This window comes from Mustela lutreola, chromosome 2 (genome assembly GCF_030435805.1).
Source record: "Mustela lutreola isolate mMusLut2 chromosome 2, mMusLut2.pri, whole genome shotgun sequence".
Classification (NCBI taxonomy): Eukaryota; Metazoa; Chordata; class Mammalia; order Carnivora; family Mustelidae; genus Mustela; species Mustela lutreola.
This window is the reverse complement of record NC_081291.1, coordinates 19,725,838-19,749,133: the sequence shown is the minus strand read 5'-3', so window position 1 is coordinate 19,749,133 and position 23,296 is coordinate 19,725,838. Positions and strand designations below refer to the sequence as shown.

At 42.9% G+C, this 23,296-nt stretch overlaps 1 protein-coding gene across 6 annotated transcripts in view; it reads right to left on the bottom strand.

Moving 5' to 3' along the window:
• RBM6 (RNA binding motif protein 6) overlaps positions 1 to 23,296 on the bottom strand; it is a 106,989-nt gene that overhangs the window by 22,907 nt on the left and 60,786 nt on the right. For 5 of the 6 annotated variants that reach the window (XM_059160951.1, XM_059160955.1, XM_059160952.1 and 2 more), the window contains one exon: positions 262 to 336. In XM_059160951.1, the coding sequence (XP_059016934.1) occupies positions 262 to 336 (75 nt within the window). Of the gene's footprint in view, positions 1 to 261; positions 337 to 1,277; positions 1,416 to 23,296 lie in introns of those variants that run through there. The other variant, XM_059160954.1, reaches the window with a different exon arrangement.

Below are 23,296 nucleotides of genomic sequence, written 5' to 3'. Positions count from 1 at the left end.
AATTCATAATCAATTAAAAAGCCTGGTGTGTGTCCCTTGAGAAAATGCCTCCAATAGGCCCAGAACCCTCTATGGTCACAGGCAGCAGCTGGGAAGCATGAACGGTGGCTGGCCTTGCCCTGACCCTTGGTTTATCTGAAGCAAACTAAGGTAGAAGAGCTTTGCCCTTGCAATGCATACGACCAGGGGGCACTCCTGGAGACACAGAGGAGCTGTGAGGCTGGATCCTTACCTCTAAGGAACAGAATTCTTGGCACTTACCCGTTTGCAGTACCAAAAATCTGGGCCTGGTATGTACTCAAGGGTGACCTCTTTGTCATGGATCATTAGAGTCCCCTGTGAAGACAAAGACAGAAGCCATCAACATCAACCCTCAGAGAAAAAGAGAGACAGGAAGGCACCGAGAGCCTTTCCAGTCCCCAAGCTGAAACATTTTACAAAGAGTGAACCTATTTATTGACAAAAGGAAATGGCTGTTTGAAGCCACAGACTTGGGGCAGTGTGGCAGAGCAAGCTCAAGCTTAGGGAAAGGGTGTGGGAGAAGGTGAGATCGGTCTTCAGCCTTGGCTCTTGTGGGTCAGGGCGCTGTCCTTGGGCAGGTTAGGCCGAGTCTACTTCTCCAAAGGTCATGCAGCGCACTCTCACGAGTCCCAGCAAGCCCCCCACCTGACTCGGAGCTAGCACACTATCAGAGGCAAACTCTTCCTTCTGCAGCACAGAGGCACAGGAGCCCTCTCAATCATCTTCTTGTCCATGGCTAACTCAAATCTCCTTGGAGAGGTAGGTAGGGCTCTTAACTGTGGTGCCTGAAAACTTTCTTTAGAACACTGGCTGCATGGCAAAAGCCCCAGGAAAAAGAGGTACAACCCCGATGACAGGCAGAAAGGAAGAAGGTGAAGCTTCACAGCAGGTCCCATCCTTGTGGCAGGAACCTGAGTGGCCAATGGTGGCAGCGGAGGTGCTGGCGGCGGCGGCAGCAGCATCACTCTGGCGTGGAGCCTACAGAGTGAGCTAGCCATGAGATCTGAGGAGCGACCATTGGCAAATAAGCACTTTGGGGAAGTCTGGCACAGGAACAGGTGGGGGAAAAAGGCTCAATAAACTTGCGGTTACAGAGCTCCTTTGCCTCTGCATTTTGGAAAAGTCACAAATTCTATTTCACATCAAGAAAAAGTAAGGTTATTAAACACTAGCCAGCAGATCCGTGTTAGAGCAGAGGAAAAAAAATCTCTGCCTACTGACAAGAGACCCTCACCCACACTGGTAAGTGAACTAACCGAGGATGCGACTCTGGAACTAGCCCCTGCGCTGTGTTCATTCTCCGCCCTCTAGGGTCCTCTGTGTCTCCTCAGACAGGGCTCTGAGTTCTACAAGGCATTTCTTTGCAATTGGACCTCAGTTTCTTGCTTGAATCCATACATCTGTCAAATAATGCTTTACCTCTCTGCTTTTCACACCAAAAGAGTCAAGAAAAATACATAGAATAAAATTATTGTCTTGTCAAAACCAAAGGAAATCTGCCCACCTACCTAGGTCCTAGATTCTGGTCTCTGAGAAATTGTTTCTTGGCTTGTTCTCAGGCTAGAAGATGATGATAATAAAAATCTGCTATCATTTATTAAGCGCTTACTCAGAGCCAGAAATGGTTAAGTATGTGATCTTATTTAATCCCTTGATGATCCCATAAAATAGTATCATCATCTCCACTTCACAGATGAGGAAACATGCTTGGAGCCAAGGTCACCCAGATGGTGAAAGGCAGAACCAGATTCACATGTGGGCTGTAGATAAGGGACCTCCTACGGCATTCATCACCTCCCACTCTGTATTAAGGACAAGCAATCTGCTCTTGGAAACCCATCCAGGAAAGAGAAGAACTCTGCAGGCAGGGAGGTCAGGGGACTATCACTCTGCCAAGCTCTCCCATACAGGAGGTTGGTAAAGATGGTATCCTTCTACCTAGAGGCAGTATATCACATCATTTAAGAACATGGACTCTGGGTCAGGTTCCCTAAGTTTGAATCTTGCCTCCACCTCATGACCTCCAACAAGGACCTTATTAACTTCTATGTGCTTCAGTTTCCTCATTTGTAAAGTAGGGATAACAGTACCTGTTTCATAAGGTGGTTATGAAGATTAAGTTAATACATGTAAAGAGCTTAGCATGAAATATAGTGAGGGCTCAATAAATGTACTTTGACTTCTAAGTGCTAAAATAAAAAAAGGACTAGCATCAATCAGCAGGTGAGACTAGACAGATCAAAAGCCACTCATTTCGCCTCACTTGCCTGTCAGGTAATTTTTCACAACTATTTCAATCTACTAAAAGACTAAGCTTTCACAGGAATTGGTCACTGCAGGTCAGAACCTGTGTCTTTATGTTAGCACTTAGTTGTCAAATGCTGGGCCAGATCTTAGTGTCCAGGCTAAATCTTTCTGACCTTTTGTCGTCAGGTGCAAGTACAATACTTGGTACAGAAAAGGAACTTAATAAGTACTTGTGGAAGGAACAAAAGACTGAATGGATGCAACGATCCCTGGAAGACTGGAGTGCTCAGCACAGAGTGGCTCTGGAGGGAGGTACTGCTGTCATAGCGTGCATCTGTATACCCTGGCCACAAAATATGTGGGCTGCCGTTTGAAGAGTGAACAGTGCCACTGACACAAGGCACTACTGTGAACACAATCATTCGCATATTTTTATTTCACCACTTGGAGGTGTCAGTATACTCAGGAATTCCTAAGGCAAGGAGTCTTTATACTTCTAGGGTAACAAATATGCCGCTCCAGGAACCATGGATGACTTCTGTCCAGGGTAGGAAACTCCTGCCAGGAGCACTCATTAACATACCAACGTTGAGAAGATTGCTTTCCCCTCAGGAGTCACAAAGGCAATGATTTCCAATCCCTCAGAGTCCCCTACCACTAGGATGGCTTTCTTTTCTTTTCAATCCGCACAGGGCTAGACACAAGGCTGCCAGGAAACCACTGCTAGAGAATATGAAATGCTTTCAACATCACCGTTAAGAACAGCCAATTGGAGGCGCCTGGGTGGCTCAGTGGGTTAAAGCCTCTGCCTTCTGCTCAGGTCATGATCCCAGGGTCCTGGGCTCGAGCCCCGCATCGGGCTCTCCCCTCCGCACTGAGCCTGCCTCCTCCTCTCTCTGCCTACTTGTTATCTCTGTCAACTAAATAAATAAAATCTTTAAAAAAAAAAAAAAAAAAGAACAGCCAATTGTTTTAGTAAGAATAAACAGAGAAATCACCTGAGTGACAGCAATCAGGTTTACCTATGATTTGCTTCCCCAGCTGCTATAACACCTAAGCTGCTCACATATACCCAGTACAGGTTACATACACTGTGACTCTCCCTATCCTGGCCAGGCCCTTTCTTCAGATTTCATAGGGTAAAGATCTGCCAGTGTCTCCTAGGGAAGCAAACTGTGGAGAGTTGGATTAATAAATGAGCTGGATAAATATTAATAAATAATAAATTAATAAATCATTAATGAATGGTTTCATCATTTTTAGTTGTCCACTTGTAACTGTCTATTATCTACCATCTTCACACATCAGGATTTTTATTCATCATTTGAATTACTGGATTGTTAAGCTACTAAAGCAAAGGTACCACAAAGACCACAAGTCTAATTAACCAGGTCTGGCTTCTAAAGAGGCATCAGATATTTGAAAATAAAACCAGAGACAACTTCTTTCTCAATAATGTTAGATAGAGGGGAGCCTGGGTGGCTCAGTGGGTTAAAGCCTCTGCCTTTGGCTCAGGTCATGATCCCAGGGTCCTGGGATTGAGCCCCGCATTGGCTCTCTGCTTGGTGGGGAGCCTGCTTCCCCCACCCCTGCTTGCCTTTCTGCCTACTTGTGATCTCTGTCAAATAAATAAATGAAATCTTTAAAAAAAAAAAAAAGTGTTAGATAGGCATAAATTAGATCAATACCTGCTAAAATTTATCTCCCAGGCCCAAAGCCCTCACTTGACAAAGTTACATATAGTTATTCCTAACACACTCTGGGTCTGAGGGCAGCTGAACTCAACATCCACACTTCCATTTCCCTTTCCAGCTGCTGCTCCTGGAGACTTGATTACTTCATTTTGTGACTGTGACAAGGACTTGGGTCAGAGAATCATATGGTCCAACTGGCTCATAACCAAACCCCAAGAATCCTTTCTAAAGGTACTGGGGAGGTACAAGAGCAAATAGGAAGGGAAGAACATTCCTGGCCAGCAGCTTGGCATGTTTGTTGATGATCTCCCAACACAAGCACGGTCACAATCACATTTTGTACCGAGAGCATGGTTGCTGTGCGACAGAACAGGTCATCCCATTGAAGCATGGAGAGAGACAGATAGGATCAAAAAGCAGGGAGAAGGTATGTGAGTCTCGTGAATACAACTCACGCTGAAATATTCAGCAATCCCTCCTCACAGATTTGTGCTTCTTCCAAACATAGGATGAGAGAGTCAGGCTACTGGTGGCTGAGAACTGGTACTGTTTATTAGAGATAGTAATCTTTATTCACAAGGCAGTTACAGTTTACAAAGACATTCTTCACAAATGTCACTTGGCTCAATCCTCACAAGCACGGCATATATGAAACCTAACCTGCACATGGGAAGTATGGCTGGGATACATGGAACTGCCTGCACGAGATCACAGAGCTCCTGAGCAACACATACCAAACCAAAAGTCAGGTTTTCTTTTTGCCATACTGCTTGCTCTTCCTTCTACGTCTCCAGGGAGTCAGCCAACTCATAATAGCTGCCACACCGAAGAGGTGGCTTCTGATCAAAAGATGCATAAAGTCTAAAGAAATGCGCAGGCAATGGCCCCATAGGGATTTTCTTAGAGAGACTAACATAAAGACCCTGCTCCCGGATAGCGTTGCCAATCCCCCAAACTGGTCTGCTCAAGTGGTCTTTGTGTTTTCCAAGCACTACAATTACTCTAAGGCAAGTGCCTAAGACAAAGAGAGCTGTCAGTAAGCAGCTGCTACCAGCAGTTTCAACAACCCAGCAATCAAATGGACTTGCAGAAAGAGTAAAGCAAGAGGAACCAAATAACAGGTTTAAAACAGATGTATGTCGAACCTCTTAGTGTAAAAGGGTAGTTTTTTTTTTTTAAAGATTTTATTTATTTATTTGACAGAGAGAAATCACAAGTAGATGGAGAGGCAGGCAGAGAGAGAGAGAGAGAGAGAGAGAGAGGGAAGCAGGCTCCCTGCTGAGCAGAGAGCCCGATGCGGGACTCGATCCCAGGACCCTGAGATCATGACCTGAGCCAAAGGCAGTGGCTTAACCCACTGAGCCACCCAGGTGCCCCAAAAGGGTAGTTTTTATAGAAATCTTTTGCAAAGCAGCCAGGTTCATTCTTTTGGGTGCAAGGATATGTTATAGTTTAAACATCTTGGAAAACTCAGTGTTTCCAAAGGCCAAAACTAAAATGAAGCAGAAAGAGCAAAGGAGGAGAGGAAGGAAGGAGGAAGTATAGAGGAAGAAATCCTAAGGGAAGCACACAGAATGCTCTGTGACAACTCTGTAGTAGCTCTGTTCAATGAGCTCTATACCCTCTGTTAGACTGGCTTTTCTTTCCTTCTCTTTCTTTTTTTCTTTTTTGAAGATTTATTTATTTGAAGGATGCCTGGGTGGCTCAGTTGTTGGGTGTTTGGCTCAGGTCATATCTCAGGGTCCTGGGATCAAGCCCCATGACGGGCTCCCTGCTCAGCGGGAAGCCTCCTTTTCCTCTCCTATTCCTCCTGCTTGTGTTTCTGCTCTCGCTATCTCTCTCTCTCTGACAAATAAATAAAATCTTTAAAAAATTTTTTTATTTATTTGAGAGAGAGAGAGGTCTTCAGCAGACTCCATGTTGAGTGTGGAGCTGATACAGGGCTCAATCTCACGACCCTGAGATCACAACCTGAACAGAAACCAAGAGCTGGACACTTAACCGACTGTGCTATCCAAGAGCCATAGACTGACTTTTCACAGAACAGGATCTAAGTCACTCTCTGAGCAGCAAGGAGATGAGACCATAATGGGAGCTCCACTAGAAACAGAATCTCACTTCAGGGTCCAGTTTAAAGTTGAGGGGCAAGGAGACATCGCACTCTCAGCTAATACTTCATCTTGATACCTTTCCTTATCTAGATGAAAGCACAATCATTTTTTTCTGAAATGCTCCTTAGCAATATTTTTCATGGGGCATCTGGGTGTCTGTCTGTTGGTTAAGCATTTGTCTTCAGCTCAGGTCATGATCCTGGGATCAAGCCCCATGTCAGGCTCCCTGCTCAGGGGGAGCCAGCGCTTCTCCTCCTCCCTCTGTCTCCCTGGCTCGTGGTCTCTCTCTCTGTAATAAATAAATAAAATCTTTTTACTACCTGACCAGTTTGTCTGTCACTTCCTAAGAGGACACAAAGAGCACTTTGCTAAAGTCTTATTTGTGCTCTCTGAAGCAGCATGGCTGGCCTGTATTTCACTCAGCCTAACCCACCAGGCTCAGAGCTAGCCAGAGACAGAGTCGCCAGATGAACCCTGCTCTAGGAACACAATACACGCTAGACCAGGCCCCAACATACAGAGCTTGATTGTTTCAAAGGTATCTGGTGCTGAGAATATATTCCACCCCCTCCAGCACCACTCCCTGCTAGTCTGTGGTGTATTTTAAAATAAGATCTCAGTTCTTCTACTAAACGCCTCTTGTCATTATGAAAGAAAACTTGCAGTCTTTGAGATAATTTCATCAACTTAGCTCCCAGACTTGTCTACTAGGGTCTCCACAAAACTCTCCCGCTATAGGAGTCATTTGGGTCAAAAACAAAGAGGCAAAATGAGTAAGCAAATAAGTAAATAATCAAAACTGAGGCAAGTCTTTTCTCTCCCTGTGAGAAGGTGAGGTTCTATCAGAGACTGAGGCCAGGTAGATGGGGCACTCACCAAACTCCTTCACCACAAACATCTTACTATGAAGAAATAATTACAAGATTCCCCTGAAACTCATAATACAGTATATGTTAACTAAATTGAATCTAAATAAAGAGTTTTAAAAAAATTACAAGATCCAGCTATAGTACTTAGAATAACCGAATAAATGTGAACCACTAAAATGCAAACATTTTTGAAACATTGTTATAATTCTGTATTTTTTTTTTTTAAAGATTTAGGGATTTATTTATTTGAAAGAGAGAGAGAGCATGAACAGGAGGGGTCGAGGGAGAGAAAATCTGAAGCAGACTTGGTCCTGAGCGCAGAGCCCAAAATGGGGCTCAATCTCATGACCCTGAGATCAGACCTGAGCTGAAATCAAGAGTCGGTCACTTAACCAACTGTGCCACCCAGGTACCCCAATTTTGTATGTTTTAAAGCAGTATTTCATCTAATGTTGACAAGGACCTCAGCCTAATTAAGATTAAGACCAATTAATTAATTAATTAAGACCAATAATAATTTATTTCCAAATGGAAGCAGAGGATCATATTTGAACATGCCATAAGATGTGATAATCCTCAGAATTCCCTTCAGAATTCAGGCTTCTATAACCACCATTTCACTTTTTTTTCCCTCAGTTGGTTTCACATCGTAATGAAATCAAAGCACTCATAAAGTCGAACAGATATAGAAACAAGACACAGCTTGTTCCTTCCTCACAATTTTCTCAGATAGCCCTAAAATAGTTGTGGAGTATGCAGGGCAGAGGTTTTAGTCCCAGATAAAAGGGCTCTCCACCGACTGAGACCCTTAGGGCCATTTTCTACCCACACCGTTGAATACTACAACACTATTTAACACTCTTCCATTTTCTGAAATGACCTTTTTAAAAAAAGATTATTTGTTTATTTGAGAGAGAGAGAGAGAACAGAGGGGAGGAACTGAGAGACAGGGACAGGCAGACTTTACACTGAGCACAGAGCAGGGCTTGATCTTGCAACCTCGAGATCATAACCTGAACTGAAACAAAGAGTTGGATACTCAACTGACTGAGCCACCCAGGCGCCCCCTGAGATGACTATTGTCCCAGCTCCCCAACACTCATTTCTTTGGAAAAAATGGACCCTAAATTCAACATATACACATGCTTCATTGTCTAGATCTCTAAACCGAGTCACTGTAAAGGAAGAAGAGGGGAATTTCTAAAATCAACATGGTAAATGTAAAGCTTCTTTACTTTGTTTACTGAGTAACATAATCAAAGCTTTTCTCTCTCATTTCTTTTGCCGACAGAGCTCATGCTGGGACGTGGGAGGAATAGCCAAGAGAAAATACAAGGCCCAAAAGTCCCAAGACGCTGCACAGATCACACTGCTGAGCCCACCACAAAGGCTGCAGAGTGTTCCCCAGATATCTCCCAAAGAACCGGCAGCTATTCTTCCGGCCTCACCATTGGAGATTATTTCTACAGGCTCTTCATTTGCTACCTCCCACCCAAGAACCTCAGCTCTCTCGAAGGCTGTCACTATTAGCCTCTCTGGCTTCAATGTCCTTGCTAAGACATTTAAAAAAAAAAAAAACCCTGCTGACATACTTTCTGCAGAAACAATACCCTAAACAGATGAATAGAACACAGTGCCATCAGACTTCTGAACACACACTGTTCAACTGCCATTGCAGGGAAGTAACCACCCACCATTATTTTTTTCTTAGGCAAAAAGCTACAGATCCAGGGCACCTGGCTGGCGCAACTGGAAGAGCATGCAACTCTTGATCTGAGGATCAGGAGGTTCAAGCCCTAAGCTGGGTGTAGAGATTAAAAAAAAAAAAAAAAAAAAAAAAAAAAAAGACCCAATGAAACTGTGACAGTAGGTACAACACCAAGAATGGAAGCTTTGAGTCAGTAAAGGTCCATTGGGACAAAAGGTTAGGACCCTAAACATTTTCCGTCTACTCATTCTCACATGGGAATAAGGGAATTAACAAACTTCAGTCCTAATAAAAATAAGGGGTGGCTTTTCACATTTAAGACAAGCTCAAGGGGCGCCTGGGTGGCTCAGTGGGTTAAAGCCTCTGCCTTCGGCTCAGGTCATGATCCCAGGGTCCTGGGATCAAGTCCCGCATTGGGCTCTCTGCTCAGCGGGGAGCCTGCTTCCCTTCCTCTCTGCCTGCCTCTCTGCCTACTTGTGATCTCTGTCTGTCAAGTAAATAAATAAAATCTTAAAAGAAAAAAAAAAAAAAAAAGACAAGCTCAAGTTAAATTATTCCACTGAGAAAGCAGCGTTTGCTGGGCTATATCATGGCTGCCATTGCAGCAGGTACCTATAGAGAATAAGGGAATGATCTCTACACAGGGTAGAAATCTCAGGTATTCCAGGAATTTGAGAGAAGACAAAGCCAAGAGGTCTCTAATGATGCCCCTGCTGGAGTTGCTGCCAAGTGCTACAAAGGCACAGCCCACAAACATCAAGAAACTCTCCCTGATCTAACCTGTATGTATGCCTTGAAAATCTAACAGACTTATTAACCCCTGGATACTTTTTTTTTTAAAGATTTTATTTATTTGACAGACAGAGATCACAAGTAGGCGGAGAGGCAGGCAGAGAGAGAGAGGAGGAGGCTGAGCAGAGAGCCCGATGTGGGGCTCGATCCCAGAACCCCGGCCGGGATCATGATCTGAGCCAGAGGCAGAGGCTTTAACCCACTGAGCCACCCAGGTGCCCTGACCCTTGGATACTTTTAAACACCCTCAGATCTAAGACATACCATCCAGTGTTATTAAAAGGCATCCTTTAATCTACTTAAAGCTCTCAAAATAACCAAGTGATCATATAATTGCCATATAATTGCCCCTAGTGCAAGCCATCATCTCGTCACATCTCAACCACTGCACTAGACCCTAGGGCCTTCTGCTCTGCAGTTTCTCCCTTCTCCCCTCTAGTCAAGACTATACACTGCCACAAGAAGTTTCCCTAGGTGTCATTTTAATTTTGCTATATTCAGGTGGTTCTCCCATGTCTTCAAATTCAAAATAAAATGTAAGGCTCTTGACAACCTACTTTGCACTTTCCAAGTTATTCATCTGAATACTTCCCAGAGTATGAGGACAAGAATTAGGAAGGAATCCGGGAGCTATAACAAACAAGATGTGGCTACCTCTGGTAAGAACAGAAACAGCATATTACTATTTCCTATCAAAGATGATAGGGTTGAAACCTCATAGAAGTACCAAAACCTGGCAAGTCAAGAGGTGGCTCAGGTTGGAAGGACAAGAGCTTTCTACATTATGCAGAGACTAAAAAGACTGCTAAGAGTATATAAAGAAGGACTACGGAGTCAGAAACTATTCAACATTTATTAACCCAGTTAACAAGTATTTATTCAGCACATGTGTTGCCAGGTATAGCTCTAAACCCCTGGACAGTGATGGGGGGGGGGGTGGTGAAAAGAAGGAAAGAAACAGTCCTTGACCTCATAAACCTTTCAATCTAGGGATGTCCAATTCTATCCGGTGGCATCTGCTTTATTGTACATAGATCTCTGCCAGTCATTACCCGGGTACTCTGTCTGGCTTAGCGATTTATTCCTTCATTCCATTATTTCTCAGGGCTCCACTACTGTCTTGAAAATATCTAAGGAGATGCCTGACAAGCACTCAACCCAAGCACTCGAAGGAGACACAGGGAGCATTTTCCTAGGCAAGGTGCCCAATCCAATGTTCTCTGACTTCAAGAAATCTGCTGAGCTTGGAAACTTGATAGGAATAAATACAAACATGTCGGAGCTGGCACTCCTCCAGTATGTTGGGAACCCAACATATCCTGTATTGCTGTGGATTCACATTACTCAAGAATTGGGTCCAAGAAAAAAAAAAAAAAAAAAAAGACTTTTACCATATATTTTTAAAATAAATACCTCAGACCTAGAAAACATGAGCACTACCAGACACACAGGCAGACACAATAAATGCGCTACTTAATAGTTGCAGGAGAATCCATAAGGAATGGAAAGAAGAAATGAGCTATTCAAGTGTCCACTGCAAATCCTGAATATGCCCCAAATCTAAGTAATAAAGATAGACCAACATCCAGGGCAGCCAGTACCTGGAGATATCCAGTCGAAAAATCCCCAAACAAACAAACAAAACACCCCACAGCCCAAGGGAGAATTCAAAATGGCAATATGAATCCTAAACAGAAGTGAAACCCAGCCACTGGGACTATGAGTAGTCCAGGCAGTCCACCACACGACTCTTAATATGGGACCCAAGGAACTAACCATTTGGAGAAAGCTCCTGAAAAAAACAAAAGCTTTAGCATTTCCACTCCTAGATATACACCCAAAAGAAATGAAAACATATGCCCACAGAAAAATGTGTACATAAGTGTTCACAGCAGCATTATTCATAATTGTAGAAAAAAAAGTAGAAAAAAAAAGTAGTAATAACCTAAATGTCCATCAACTAATTAATGGATAAAGAAAATGTGTTACATTCATATGATGGAATACTCAACCATAAAAAGAGATGAAGTTACCAAATCATACAGCAACACAGATGAACTCTGAAAATATAATGCTAAATGACAGAAGCCAGTCAAAAAAGTGTACGACCCCATCGGTATGAAGTATCTTGAACAGGCAAATCTATAGAGACAGAAAGCAGACTAGTGGGAGCATGGGAAGGGGAAAGCGGAGGGAAATGCAGAGTGACTGCTAATAAGCACAGCACTTCTTTTTGAAGTAACAGAAATGTCCAGGAATTACACAGTGGTGATGGTTGCAAAACCTTGTGAATATACTAAAAACTCCTAAGCAGTATACTTTAAAAGGGTGAATTTTATGTTACATGGATTTCACTTCAATCAAAATAAAACAGAATAGAAGTTTCAGGGCTGCAAAACTATTGCCAGGACATAGACATTCAGTTATTTCATTCCTCCCTCTCTGCCACTCACTGGCTCACTTAACCTGCCTCCACCCACAGTCTCTCAGGGAGCAGCCTGCCTCCAGCCTCTTCTCTAACCACGACTACCACTGCCATGTTCATCTTCCTTATCGCACCCCCATTCTTGCACAAAGCTCTAGTTCCCAATGATCATATATAACTGAAATTTAGAGAATTCTGGGGCACATGGGTGGCTCAGATGGCTGAGTGTTCAGCTCTTGGTTTCAGCTCAGGTCATGATCTCATGGGTGGTGAGATCCAGCCCTGAGTCCCAAGCCAGGCTCCAGGCTCAGCAGGCAGTCTGGTTGAAGAGTCTCTTCCTCTGCCCCTCCCCCCACTCAAGTAAGAGCCCATGTGCTCGCCAATAAATAAATAGATAAATAAATAAATATATTTTTTAAAAGATTTTATTTATTTATTTGACAGACAAAGACCACAAGTAGGCAGAGAGGCAGGCAGAGAGAGGAGGAAGCAGGCTCCCTGCTGAGCAGAGAGCCGGATGCGGGACTCCATCCCAAGACACTGGAATCATGGGGTGCCTGGGTGGCTCAGTGGGTTAAGCCGCTGCCTTCGGCTCAGGTCATGATCTCAGGGTCCTGAGATCGAGTCCCACATCGGGCTCTCTGCTCGGCAGGGAGCCTGCTTCCTTCTCTCTCTCTCTGCCTGCCTCTCAGTGTACTTGTAATTTCTCTCTGTCAAATAAATAAATAAAATCTTTAAAAAAAAAAAAAAAAAAAAGACACTGGAATCATGACCTGAGCCAAAGGCAGAGGCTCTAACCCACTGAGCCACCCAGGCACCCCTAAATAAATCTTCTTAAAAAAAGAAAAGGAAAATTAGAGAACTTTAACTAGAAAGGAACATCTATTCTCTCAACAAAAACATGGCCAAAAAGCAATCTGACTGAACCTGAATGAATAAACTTTTTTAGGGATGTGAATAAACTATTTATACTTAATTTATTAGTCTTATACACGTAAGTTATAAAATAACATGACCTTAATTACAACCATATACCCAATACCTACACAATGGCAGACATATTAAACATAGTGGGGGATCGACAGCTACTGAACGATAAAAGAAGGGCTCTCCGCAGACTGAGATCCTTAGGCAGGCAGTGATCAATGAAACTTTTAACTAATGGGTGACAGACTGGAGATAACACAGAAAATCCAGCAAGTCCAGCAAGTCCACTCATGGGTTTGTATTAAGAGAAATGAGTATACCTATTCACCAAAAGACAAAATTTTGAAATAATGCCCTCCTGCCAATCTACCTGTCCTTTAACAGAGGAACTGATGAATACATTGTGATATACTCTTATGCTGAAAGACCACTCTTATGCTGAAAGACCGTGTAACAATGAAAATGAACATATTCCAGTTATACACAAATAAATTTAAAAAAACAATACTTAGCAAAAAGACAGGGAGAAGAATACATCCTATGTGATTACATATACATAAGGCTCAAAAGTGAAAGGACTCTTCAGTATCAGAACTTAACAGTGACTACCTCTGGGAAGGGTAGAAAGGAAAACAACCAGGAGAGGCCAGGAAGGACTTCTGCATATAAAGCAACATTTTGCTTACTAATCTGGGCAGTAGTTACATAGGTGCTACAGAGAGAATGCCTGTGGCCCCCAACCCCCTTCCAATTTATATGGTGATGTCCTAATTCTCAGCCTCATGTTATCTGGAAGTGGCACCTCTGGGAGGTAGTTAGGTAATGAAGGTGGAGCCTTCATGAATAGAATTATTACTCTAAGAGATAACAGAGTATCTTTCTCTCCACCATTTGAGGATACACCAAGAAGACAACCATCTGCAAACCAGGAAGAAGACCCTCATAGGGAAATGAATTGGATGGCACCTGGATCTTAGACTTTCTGGCCTCCAGAACTTTGAGAAACAAATTTCTACTGTTTAAACCACCAAGTCCATGGTATTTTGTTACAGCAGCCCAAACTGATTAAGACAAGTATATATAGTATGTGATAATTCACTGAACAGTAATGTTTATGATATGCTCTTTTCCGTATGTATGAAGTACAGGAAGGAAGGAAGGAAGAAAGTGGGGGGAGGGAGGGAGGAAGGGGAAAAGAAATGATTTTAAGATATTGCTCTTTCGGGGCACCTGGTTGGCTCAGTCAGTAAGCATCTGTCTTCGGCTCAGGTCATGACCCCAGGGTCCTGGAATCAAGACCCGCATTGGGCTCCCTACTCAGTGGGGAGCCTGCTTCTCCCTCTCCCATTCCCTCTGCTCATATTCCCTCTCTCTCTGTCAAATACATAAAATCTTTAGGAAAAAAAAAAAAAAGACATTGCCTTTTCCTTTCTCTCTTATTCAAGGTCTTTATAAGTTCCCTCACTGACAGGGCCATTTTAGGTCATCTAGCAATTTCTAAAGCACATCATTTTAATTGCCATCAAACTTACTTAAGATACACCACTTCAAATCTGTGAATAATGTCTTTATAGTAAAGTTTATCCTAAGCCACAAGTACATTTTAGAACAAAATTACAGTAACAATAGTCAATTATTTCATTGGTCTTGTAAGTGAATTTGAATACTTATTTTATTAAAAATGTTATCTAACATTTTATATGATTATAACCTGAGAATCATTACTGAAATTGTGTTAAATTTCTTTACTTCTTTAGGGGCGCGTGGCTGGCTCAGCTGGTAGAGTATGTAACTCTTGATCTTGGGGTTGTGAGTTCCAGCCCCACATTGGGTGTAGAGAGTACTAAAAAATTAATATCTTTATTTTTTTTAAAGATTTATTTATTTACAGAGATAGAGAGACACAATGAGAGAGAGCAAGCCAGGGGAAGGGCAGGCAGAGAGAATCCCAAGCAGACCCCATGCAGGGCTCGACATCAAGACCCCAAGATCATGACCTGAGCTGAAACCAAGAGTCAGATACTTAACTGACTGAGGCACACAGGCACCCTAAAAATAAAACTTTAAAAAAAAAAAGATTTTATGTATTTATTAATTTGAGAAAGAGTGTGAGGGAGTGAGGGAGAGGGAGCATGAGCAGGGGGAGGGGCAGAGGGAGAAACAGACTCCCTGCTCAGCAGGGAGCCAGATGTGGGGTTCAATTCCAGGACCCTGAGATCATGACCTGAGCTGAAGGCAGATGCTTAACTGACTGAGCCATCCAAGTGCCCCTAAAGACAAAATCTCAAAAAAAAAAAAATTTTTTTTTCTTTACTTCTTTAAAAAACCAATGAACCAACCTACCCACCCCAGAGTCTAGCAGTTTATCTCTATAAGCATCAAAACTAGCATGGGCTAAAGCCAGTGATTAATATATCTCCCTCAAATGTTACTTTGTGACTCAAAAGAACTGAGAAAATATATAGCAAAGACTGTAAAAAAAAAAAAAATCTTTTCTGAGGGTTAAATCCTTAAGAAATCCCATCTCATATTTAGGTAATATACTAATTTTCAAAATTTCAGAAAAGTCTAGGGACACCTTGGTGGCTCAGTCAGTTACTTACGTGTCTGCCTTTGCCTCAGGGTCATGATCCCAGAATCCTGGGATCAAGTCCCCCATCAGACTCCTTGCTCAGTGGGGAGCCTGCTTCTTCCTCTGCCTGACACTCCCCCTGCTTGTGCTTGCTCGCTCTGACAAAAAAATAAATAGAATTTAAAAAAAAAAGAAAAGAAAAGATAAGTCTAATAGATGTTCCATATGTATTTACCTTAAGACTAGATGGGGTAGGGACGCCTGGGTGGCTCAGTTGGTTAAGCAGCTGCCTTCGGCTCAGGTCATGATCCCAGTGTCCTGGGATCGAGTCCCACATCGGGCTCCTTGCTTGGCGGGGAGCCTGCTTCTCCCTCTGCCTCTACCTGCCATTCTGTCTGCCTGTGCTCACTCTCTCCCCTCTCTCTCTCTCTGATAAATAAATAAAATCTTTAAAAAAAAAAAAAAAAAAAAAAAAAAAAAAAAAAAAAAAAAAGACTAGATGGGGTAACTAAGATGTCCTACCTTTTTCTCTTTTAGTTGAATATATATCAAGAACCAACAACTTATAAAAGAAATACAGGGGCGCCTGGATGGCTCAGTTGGTTGGGCGGCTGCCTTCAGCTCAAGTCATGCTTCCAGGGTCCTGGGATCCAGCCCCACATAGGCCTCTCTGCTCGGCAGAGGGCCTGCTTCTCTCTCTCCCTCTGCCTGCTGCTCTGCTTACTTGTGCTCTCTATATCTCTCTGTCAAATAAATAAATAAAATCTTAAAAAAAAAAAGATACAAATAACTAATAATTAAATATGAAAATGTTCTATCTCACTAATAACCTAAGACAGGAAAATCAAATCCCTTCTTTGCTACATTGGCAACATTTTTTAAAAAAATATGAAAAAAAATTTTAAGGGTTTTATTTATTCATTTGACAGAGAGAAACCACAAGTAGGCAGAGGCAGGCAGAGAAAGAAGGGGAAGCAGGCTCCCCACTGAACAGAGAGCCTGATGCGGAGCTCGATCCCAGGACCCTGAGACCATGACCTGAGCCGAAGGCAGAAGCCTAACACACTGAGCCACCCAGGAGCCCCCAAAATATGAAATATTTTAAACACACAGAAAATTAGAGAACACAATAACAAATATCCATGTACCGCTACCCAGTGTAAGTATTTTGTTATTAATATTTGGCACTGGTTGGGAAGCAGGGAGAATAGGTACACTCAAACACTGCTGGTAAAAAAGAATAAATTGGGAAACTTCTAGTTGGCAATCTCACTACATTTACCAAGTAAAAATATACTTACCTCTTAATCTGTCAAGTCTACCTGGAGGAAACTCACTTAAAGAAGTAATTAAGGATGTGTGACTATTTAGCTATAAGGGCATTTATCAGCGCACTGTTTAGTAAAATAACAGACCTCAAGACATTAAGTGAAGAACTAGTTAAATCATGGTGATTTATACTATGAAGCATTATAGAGCCATCAAAAATGATATGATAAAAATGTATTTAATGATAAAGAAATATGTCCACAATACTTGAAATAAAAAAGTTCTAAAATCATACATACAAGATTATCCTACTTTGTATATATACAAAACTATTTATTTGTCAGAGAGAGAGAGAGCACAAACAGAGGGAATGGCAGGCAGAGGGAGAAGCCAGCTCCCCACTGAGCAAGGAGCATGATCCAGGACTCGACCCCAGGACTGTGGGATCTTTACCTGAGCCAAAAGCAGATATTTAATGGACTGAGCCACCCAGGCATCCCACCGCCACTTTTTAAGATTTTGTATATTTATGTGACAGGGAGAAAGGGGGGGGGGGAGAGAGAGATTGAGAGAGAGGAGCACAAACAGGCAAAGAGGCAGGCAGAGGGAGACGGAGAGGGAGAAATAGGCTACCCACTTAGCAAGGAGCCCAAGGAAGTGCTCCATCCCAGCATCCTGGGATCATGACCTGAGCAGAAGGCAGATGTTTAAATGAGCCACCCAGGTGCCCCAAGCAGGTCTCATTATAAAACTCCTCTCCCGGGGCGCCTGGGTGGCTCAGTGGGTTAAAGCCTCTGCCTTCGGCTCGGGTCATGATCCCAGGGTCCTGGGATCGAGCCCCGCATCGGGCTCTCTGCTCAGCGGGGAGTCTGCTTCCTCCTCTCTCTCTGCCTGCCTCTCTGCCTACCTGTGATCTCTGCCTGTCAAATAAATAAATAAAATCTTTAAAAAAAAAAAAAAAAAACTCCTCTCCCAAGGGCACAAGCTAGGCCTGGGACTGCTACTCTGGAGTGGGGGCCAGGAACAGTGTCTGTTGTTATAGACACTCTTGCTACAATTCTAATCCCACCCACCATTCTCCACTGTTAGGACCAGAAGGAAGGCAAGGAGAAAGATGATTCATTAAGAGATAACCCATGGCAAGATGGATCATTCTCTCTGGCTAACCAAAACTCCTATCCCTTTATACCAGGGTTTCTCAACATCAGCACTACTGACATTTGGCAGCAGGTAATTCTTCATTTGGGGGCTGTCCCGTACATTGTAGGATGTTTAGCAGCATCCCAGGCCTCTACCCATTAGATGCTAGTAGCAACAACAAAAATGTTCCAGACATTGCCAAATGTCCAGTGGTTAGGAAAGGGAGAAGAGGGTGTCAAAACTGCTTCCCCCTCTGTCCCCCCACTGTTAAGAACTACTGTCTTACAAAAACATTATCAGGCCAGTGTCCCCTTTCCCCCCGCTGCTATTGCTTCTTGGTTTAATGCTGACTAGCACATAGTCTCTTTGAGTATCAGGCATCCAAATGCCAGTTCTCTCATGGGGAACACTTTTGCTAGTTTATTGAAAACCCACAAATCTCCACAGTGCCCAGGAGAGCAAAGTTTGAATCTATCCCTATTTCCCATCCCTCAACCTCAATCCCAAACTCAGCCCTTACCCAGCAGGGGACCCTCTTGGGAGCACTGACAAGATAGCTTAAGCCTCAAACATCTTCCAAAGCATCCACTCAACCCCTGAGACATTCACATACCTTCCCCTACCAACAAGGCCCTCTAACCACCAAAAGAGAGTCTGGTGGAAGGACAAGTCAAATGATGCCTCTTTCCAGGAGAAGGGGACACTGCTATTCAAAAATCTCTGCATTCAAATTTGGTAAAGTGTTAACATTTGATGAGTCTGGGTACAAAGTGTATAGGTATTCTTTGCATTGTTTTTGCAACTTTTCAGTAAGTCTGAAATTATTTTTTTTTAATGAACCTCTGGGGAGCCCTGAGTGGTTCACAGTTAGTTAAGTGTCTGACTCCTGACTTCAGCTTGGGTTGTAGGGTTGTGGGATCGAGCCCCATGTCCAGCTCCACGCTAGGCATGGAACCTGCTTGGGATTCTCTCTTTCCCTCTGTCCCCTCCCTGTTTGCTTATGTGCGGTGTGCACACCCATGCTCTCTCTTTCGGGAAAAAAAAAAAAAAGGCTCAATCAACGATCTTATTGGAGTAATGAAGATGTTCTAAAGCTAGATGATGATGATGGCTGCACAACTCAGTAAATTAACTAAGAACTGTTGAACTGTATACTTAAAATGGGTGGATTCCACGATCTGTAAATTATCACAGTAATTTTTTTCTTTAAAAAAAGGGGGGGTCCTGGGTGGCTCAGTGGGTTGAGGCCTCTGCCTTCGGCTCGGATCGTGATCCCAGGGTTCTGGGATCGGGCCCCACGTTGGGCTCTCTGCTCAGCAGGGAGCCTGCTTCCCCCTCTCTCTGACTGCCTCTCTGCCTACTTGTGATCTCTCTCTGTGTGTCAAATAAATAAATAAAATCTTAAAAAAAAAAAAAAAAAAAAGACCTTGTACTACAGGTTAAAGATGGCAGTCACAATGGCAATGCTGCTGGAAAGACGCCTCTAAGAAAGATACACAGAGAAGGAACCTATCCCAGCAGTGAACTGGTCACCTCCCTTTCCCTGTCTCCTCCACCCCACCAGCCCACCCCTGCTTTGAGCTTTGGTTAACAGTTCCAGGAAAATAGGAAAGATCTACACTGGTACCTACTAACCATCCAATTACAGCAATATCACCTCTAAAAAGTAGCCCAAGAATTTCCTAAGTGGTGTTTTTATTTAAAATCTACTTCAAATAGTTCTTATTAATTTTCTAACTGTATGGATACTAAAGCAGAAAGCCCACTCAACTTTACTGAGCAACTACTGTACACAAGCCACGTGGCCACTTCAAATGTGCTCTGTTATTCAATTCCAACCATCTTCCAGATTTTCAGCTTAAGTATTCTTAGATGGTAAGCAGATACCATTAGCAAAAAAATTCTTACATTTTAAGACTGAAGTTCTAAATTTCTAGCTTCCAGACAAACTGACAAGTTTTTTTGTTTTTGTTTTTTTTGGGGGGTAAATGACCCTGTGTTTTATTTTAGACCTGGACTCATTCCCACTGGACTGGGACCCTGAACTAATTTCCATGCTAAGTTTAAAAACTTTTTTTTTTAACTGAGATACAGTTCACATACCATAAAATTCACTGTCTTACTGTGCTTTTTTATAATGCAGTGGGTTTTAGTATATTCACAAGGTTGGTCAATGAACACTACCATCTAATTCTAGAACATTTTATCACCTTCAAAAGAGACCCTCTTGGGCATTTCGTGGCTTAGTGGGTTAAGCCTCTGCCTTTGGCTCAGGTCATGATCTCAGGGTCCTGGGAACGAGCCCCACATCAGGCTCTCTGCTCAGTGGGGAATCTGCTCCCCCAGGCCCCTGCCTCTCTGCCTACTTGTGATCTCTCTGTGTCAAATAAACAAATAAAATCTTAAAAAAAAAAAAAAAAAAAAAAAAAAAAAGACCCTTTTACCCATTAGCAGTCACTCACTATTCCCTCTTGAGAGCACTTCTCCCTAAGTGGCTGGTAACCAGTATCTACTTTCCTTCTTTCTTTAAGATTTTATATATTTATTTTAGAGAGAAAGTGAGAGAGAGAGAGAGAGAGTGTGAGCGGGGGGAGCAACAGAAGAGGGACAAGCAGACTCCACACTGGGCATGGAGGCTAATGCAGGGCTCAATCTCATTACCCTGAGACTATGACCTAAGCCAAAATCAGACACTCAACTGACTGAGCCATCCAGGTGCCCCCAATAACCTGCTTTCTGTGATAAATTTCTTTCTCTCCTGTTTATTTCCCTTTGGAAAAAGTATTTATACAGATTAAACACAAATTACACTTAGTCACAGATTTTGGTAAAATATACGTTATTAGTATATAACATTAGCATCGCTAATCTCATGTTGTAAGATTAAAAGCAATTATTAATCTAGATAAACTTATGCATGATTTTCAAAATCATACCATCAACACTCTTAACAAGAAATACATACGTATTATATATAATATCTATCTATCTTATTCATAAATGAGTTAAAAGGTGAAATAGCAGCAGCTGAATATTTGGTATGGGGAGAATGAGACACAAAGACACATTATAACCTCCAAGCTCAGGGGGGTGCGTGTGTGACTCAGTCAGTTAAGCATTTGCCTCTGGCTTGGGTTGCAATCCCAGGGTCCTGGGACTGAGCCCCAAGTTGGGCTCCCTGCTCAGGGGGGAGTCTACTTCTCCCTCTGCCTCTGCCCTTCTCCGCCAACTCGTGCTTGCGCACACACACACACTCTTCTCTCTCTCTCCCTCTCACTCTGCTCTCAAATAAATAAATAAATAAAATCTTTAAAAAAAAAAAAAAATAACCTCCAAGTTCAGCTCAGATGGGTAAGATGTCTAATAACACTGAATGCCCTAGTTAGCCTAAGAGAATTTTGTCATAGGAGAACTACCAGCAATGCTAGGCTCAGAAACAAGGATCCCCACCCCCAGGATGGCCATGATCCTCTTCCCTCACATGCCTGCATGCCTGTGCACTCATCCCACAGACACTGTTGGGACAGATGCAGCCCAGCCTTTCCCCCTTTGAGCCCAGGCAGCCCCATCTCATGACAGAGACAATGGGCAACAGCACTATCAGAACAGGCTGCAAAGATCTAGCTGCCACCCAAAGCAGCATGACCACTTCTCAGGCATCCCGGAGTCCCAAGAGCTAAAAAGCAGTCAAGGTAAAAAAAGACAACCAAGCAGAGTCCAGTGTTATAGAATCACTCTCTTCGGTACCTCTTCTGGTAGTAAGCACCCGCCACAGCCTGGCCACTGTACCAAGTGCTCCACATACATTGCTCTAATGTCACAATGCTCTGAGGTGGGAACTATGATTATCCTTCCATTTTACAGATGAGATTCTGAAACTGAAAAGTTAAAAATGAACTAGAAAGTGACAAAGCTGGAATTCTAAACCTCTCAGTGCTCCTAACACCCTACACACTGTCTGGAGGTGTGCAAAATCATAAACCAAAGTTGTAATAAAGATCACAAACTGAACCATGTCTTTGTATAACCCTTGACAGTTAATTAGAATTATACATATTCTTCTTTTTTTTTCCAGTAACTGTCTGTAATCAAGTTCCAAAAGGCCCAAAGACTGAAAATTAGCATTTCACATAACCCCATTTTTATAAAAAGTATAGACATTAACTAAAAATACCAGGTGAAAGAGGGGATACAACATCAAAGACTGAAATACAAAGGCATATTTCCAATTTAGAACAAATTAAGAACCAGGGGCACCTGGGTGGCTCAGTCAGTTAAGTGGCTGCCTTTAGCTCAGGTCATGATCCCATGGTCCTGGGACTGACCCCCCATATTGGGCTCCCTCTCAGCGGAGAGCCTGCTTCTTCCTCTCCCTCTGCTTGTCACTCTGCCTACTTGTGCTGTCTCTCTATCTCTCTGACAAATAAATAAAATCTTAAAAAAAAAAAAAAACCTAAATTACTTCAATCCGCAGAAATAACCAAGATATATATGCATGACAAAAATCATAAACCTCACCATAGGAGACACACAAGTAGTTGTCCCTTAAAACTGACAAATGAGGGACGCCTGGGTGGCTCAGTTGGTTGGACGACTGCCTTCGGCTCAGGTCATGATCCTGGAGTCCTGGGATCGAGTCCCGCATCGGACTCCCAGCTCCATGGGGAGTCTGCTTCTCTCTCTGACCTTCTCCTCGTTCATGCTCTCTCTCACTGTTTCTCTCTCAAGTAAATAAATAAAATCTTTAAAAAAAAAAAAAAAAAAAAAAAAAAACTGACAAATGAGGGGTGCCTGGGTGGTTCAGTTAAGTGCCCAACTCTTGATTTTGGCTCAGGCCATGATCTCAGGGTTATGATACCGGACCCTGCATTGGGCTCTATGCTGGGTATGGATCTTGCTTAAAATTCTCTCCCCCCTACTCACCATCCCCACTCACATATACCTACACTCGCTCTTAAAACAAAATTTAAAAAACTGCCAAATGATTCAAGAAAATTAAACTGAAACCAGTTTAGAGCACTTCTTACAATTATTATAAAAGTCTGAGATACAGTAAAGCCACAGGCTGGTCATCAGAGCTTAGGGTTTTAAGGCCACAGGCTAGGGTGCCTGGGTGGCTCAGTCAGTTAAGCTTCTGCCTTTGGCTCAGGTCATGATTCTAGGTTCCTGGGATAGGAGCCCCGAATGAGGGTCCCTGCTCAGCAGGGAGCCTGATTCTCCCCTGCCCCTTCCCCCATTTGTGCTTTCTCACTCACTTTCTATCCCTTGAGTAAATAAATAAAATATTAAAAAAAAAAAAAAAGCCACAGGCTAGATTTTTAGTGTGGTCAACCATACTCCACATCCCCCAAGTGGTGTGTCTGGCTCTTTTCCTGGGAGAATTTAAGATTCAACAGCTAATGCAGCAGAAGCTCCCAGAGAGACCTGGAAGCAGCCCCCTGAGAATCAGTCCCAGTCGACAGACTAAATGGGAAATACTGTTGATACAAAAATAATCCTTCTGCATACTGCCACCAAATCC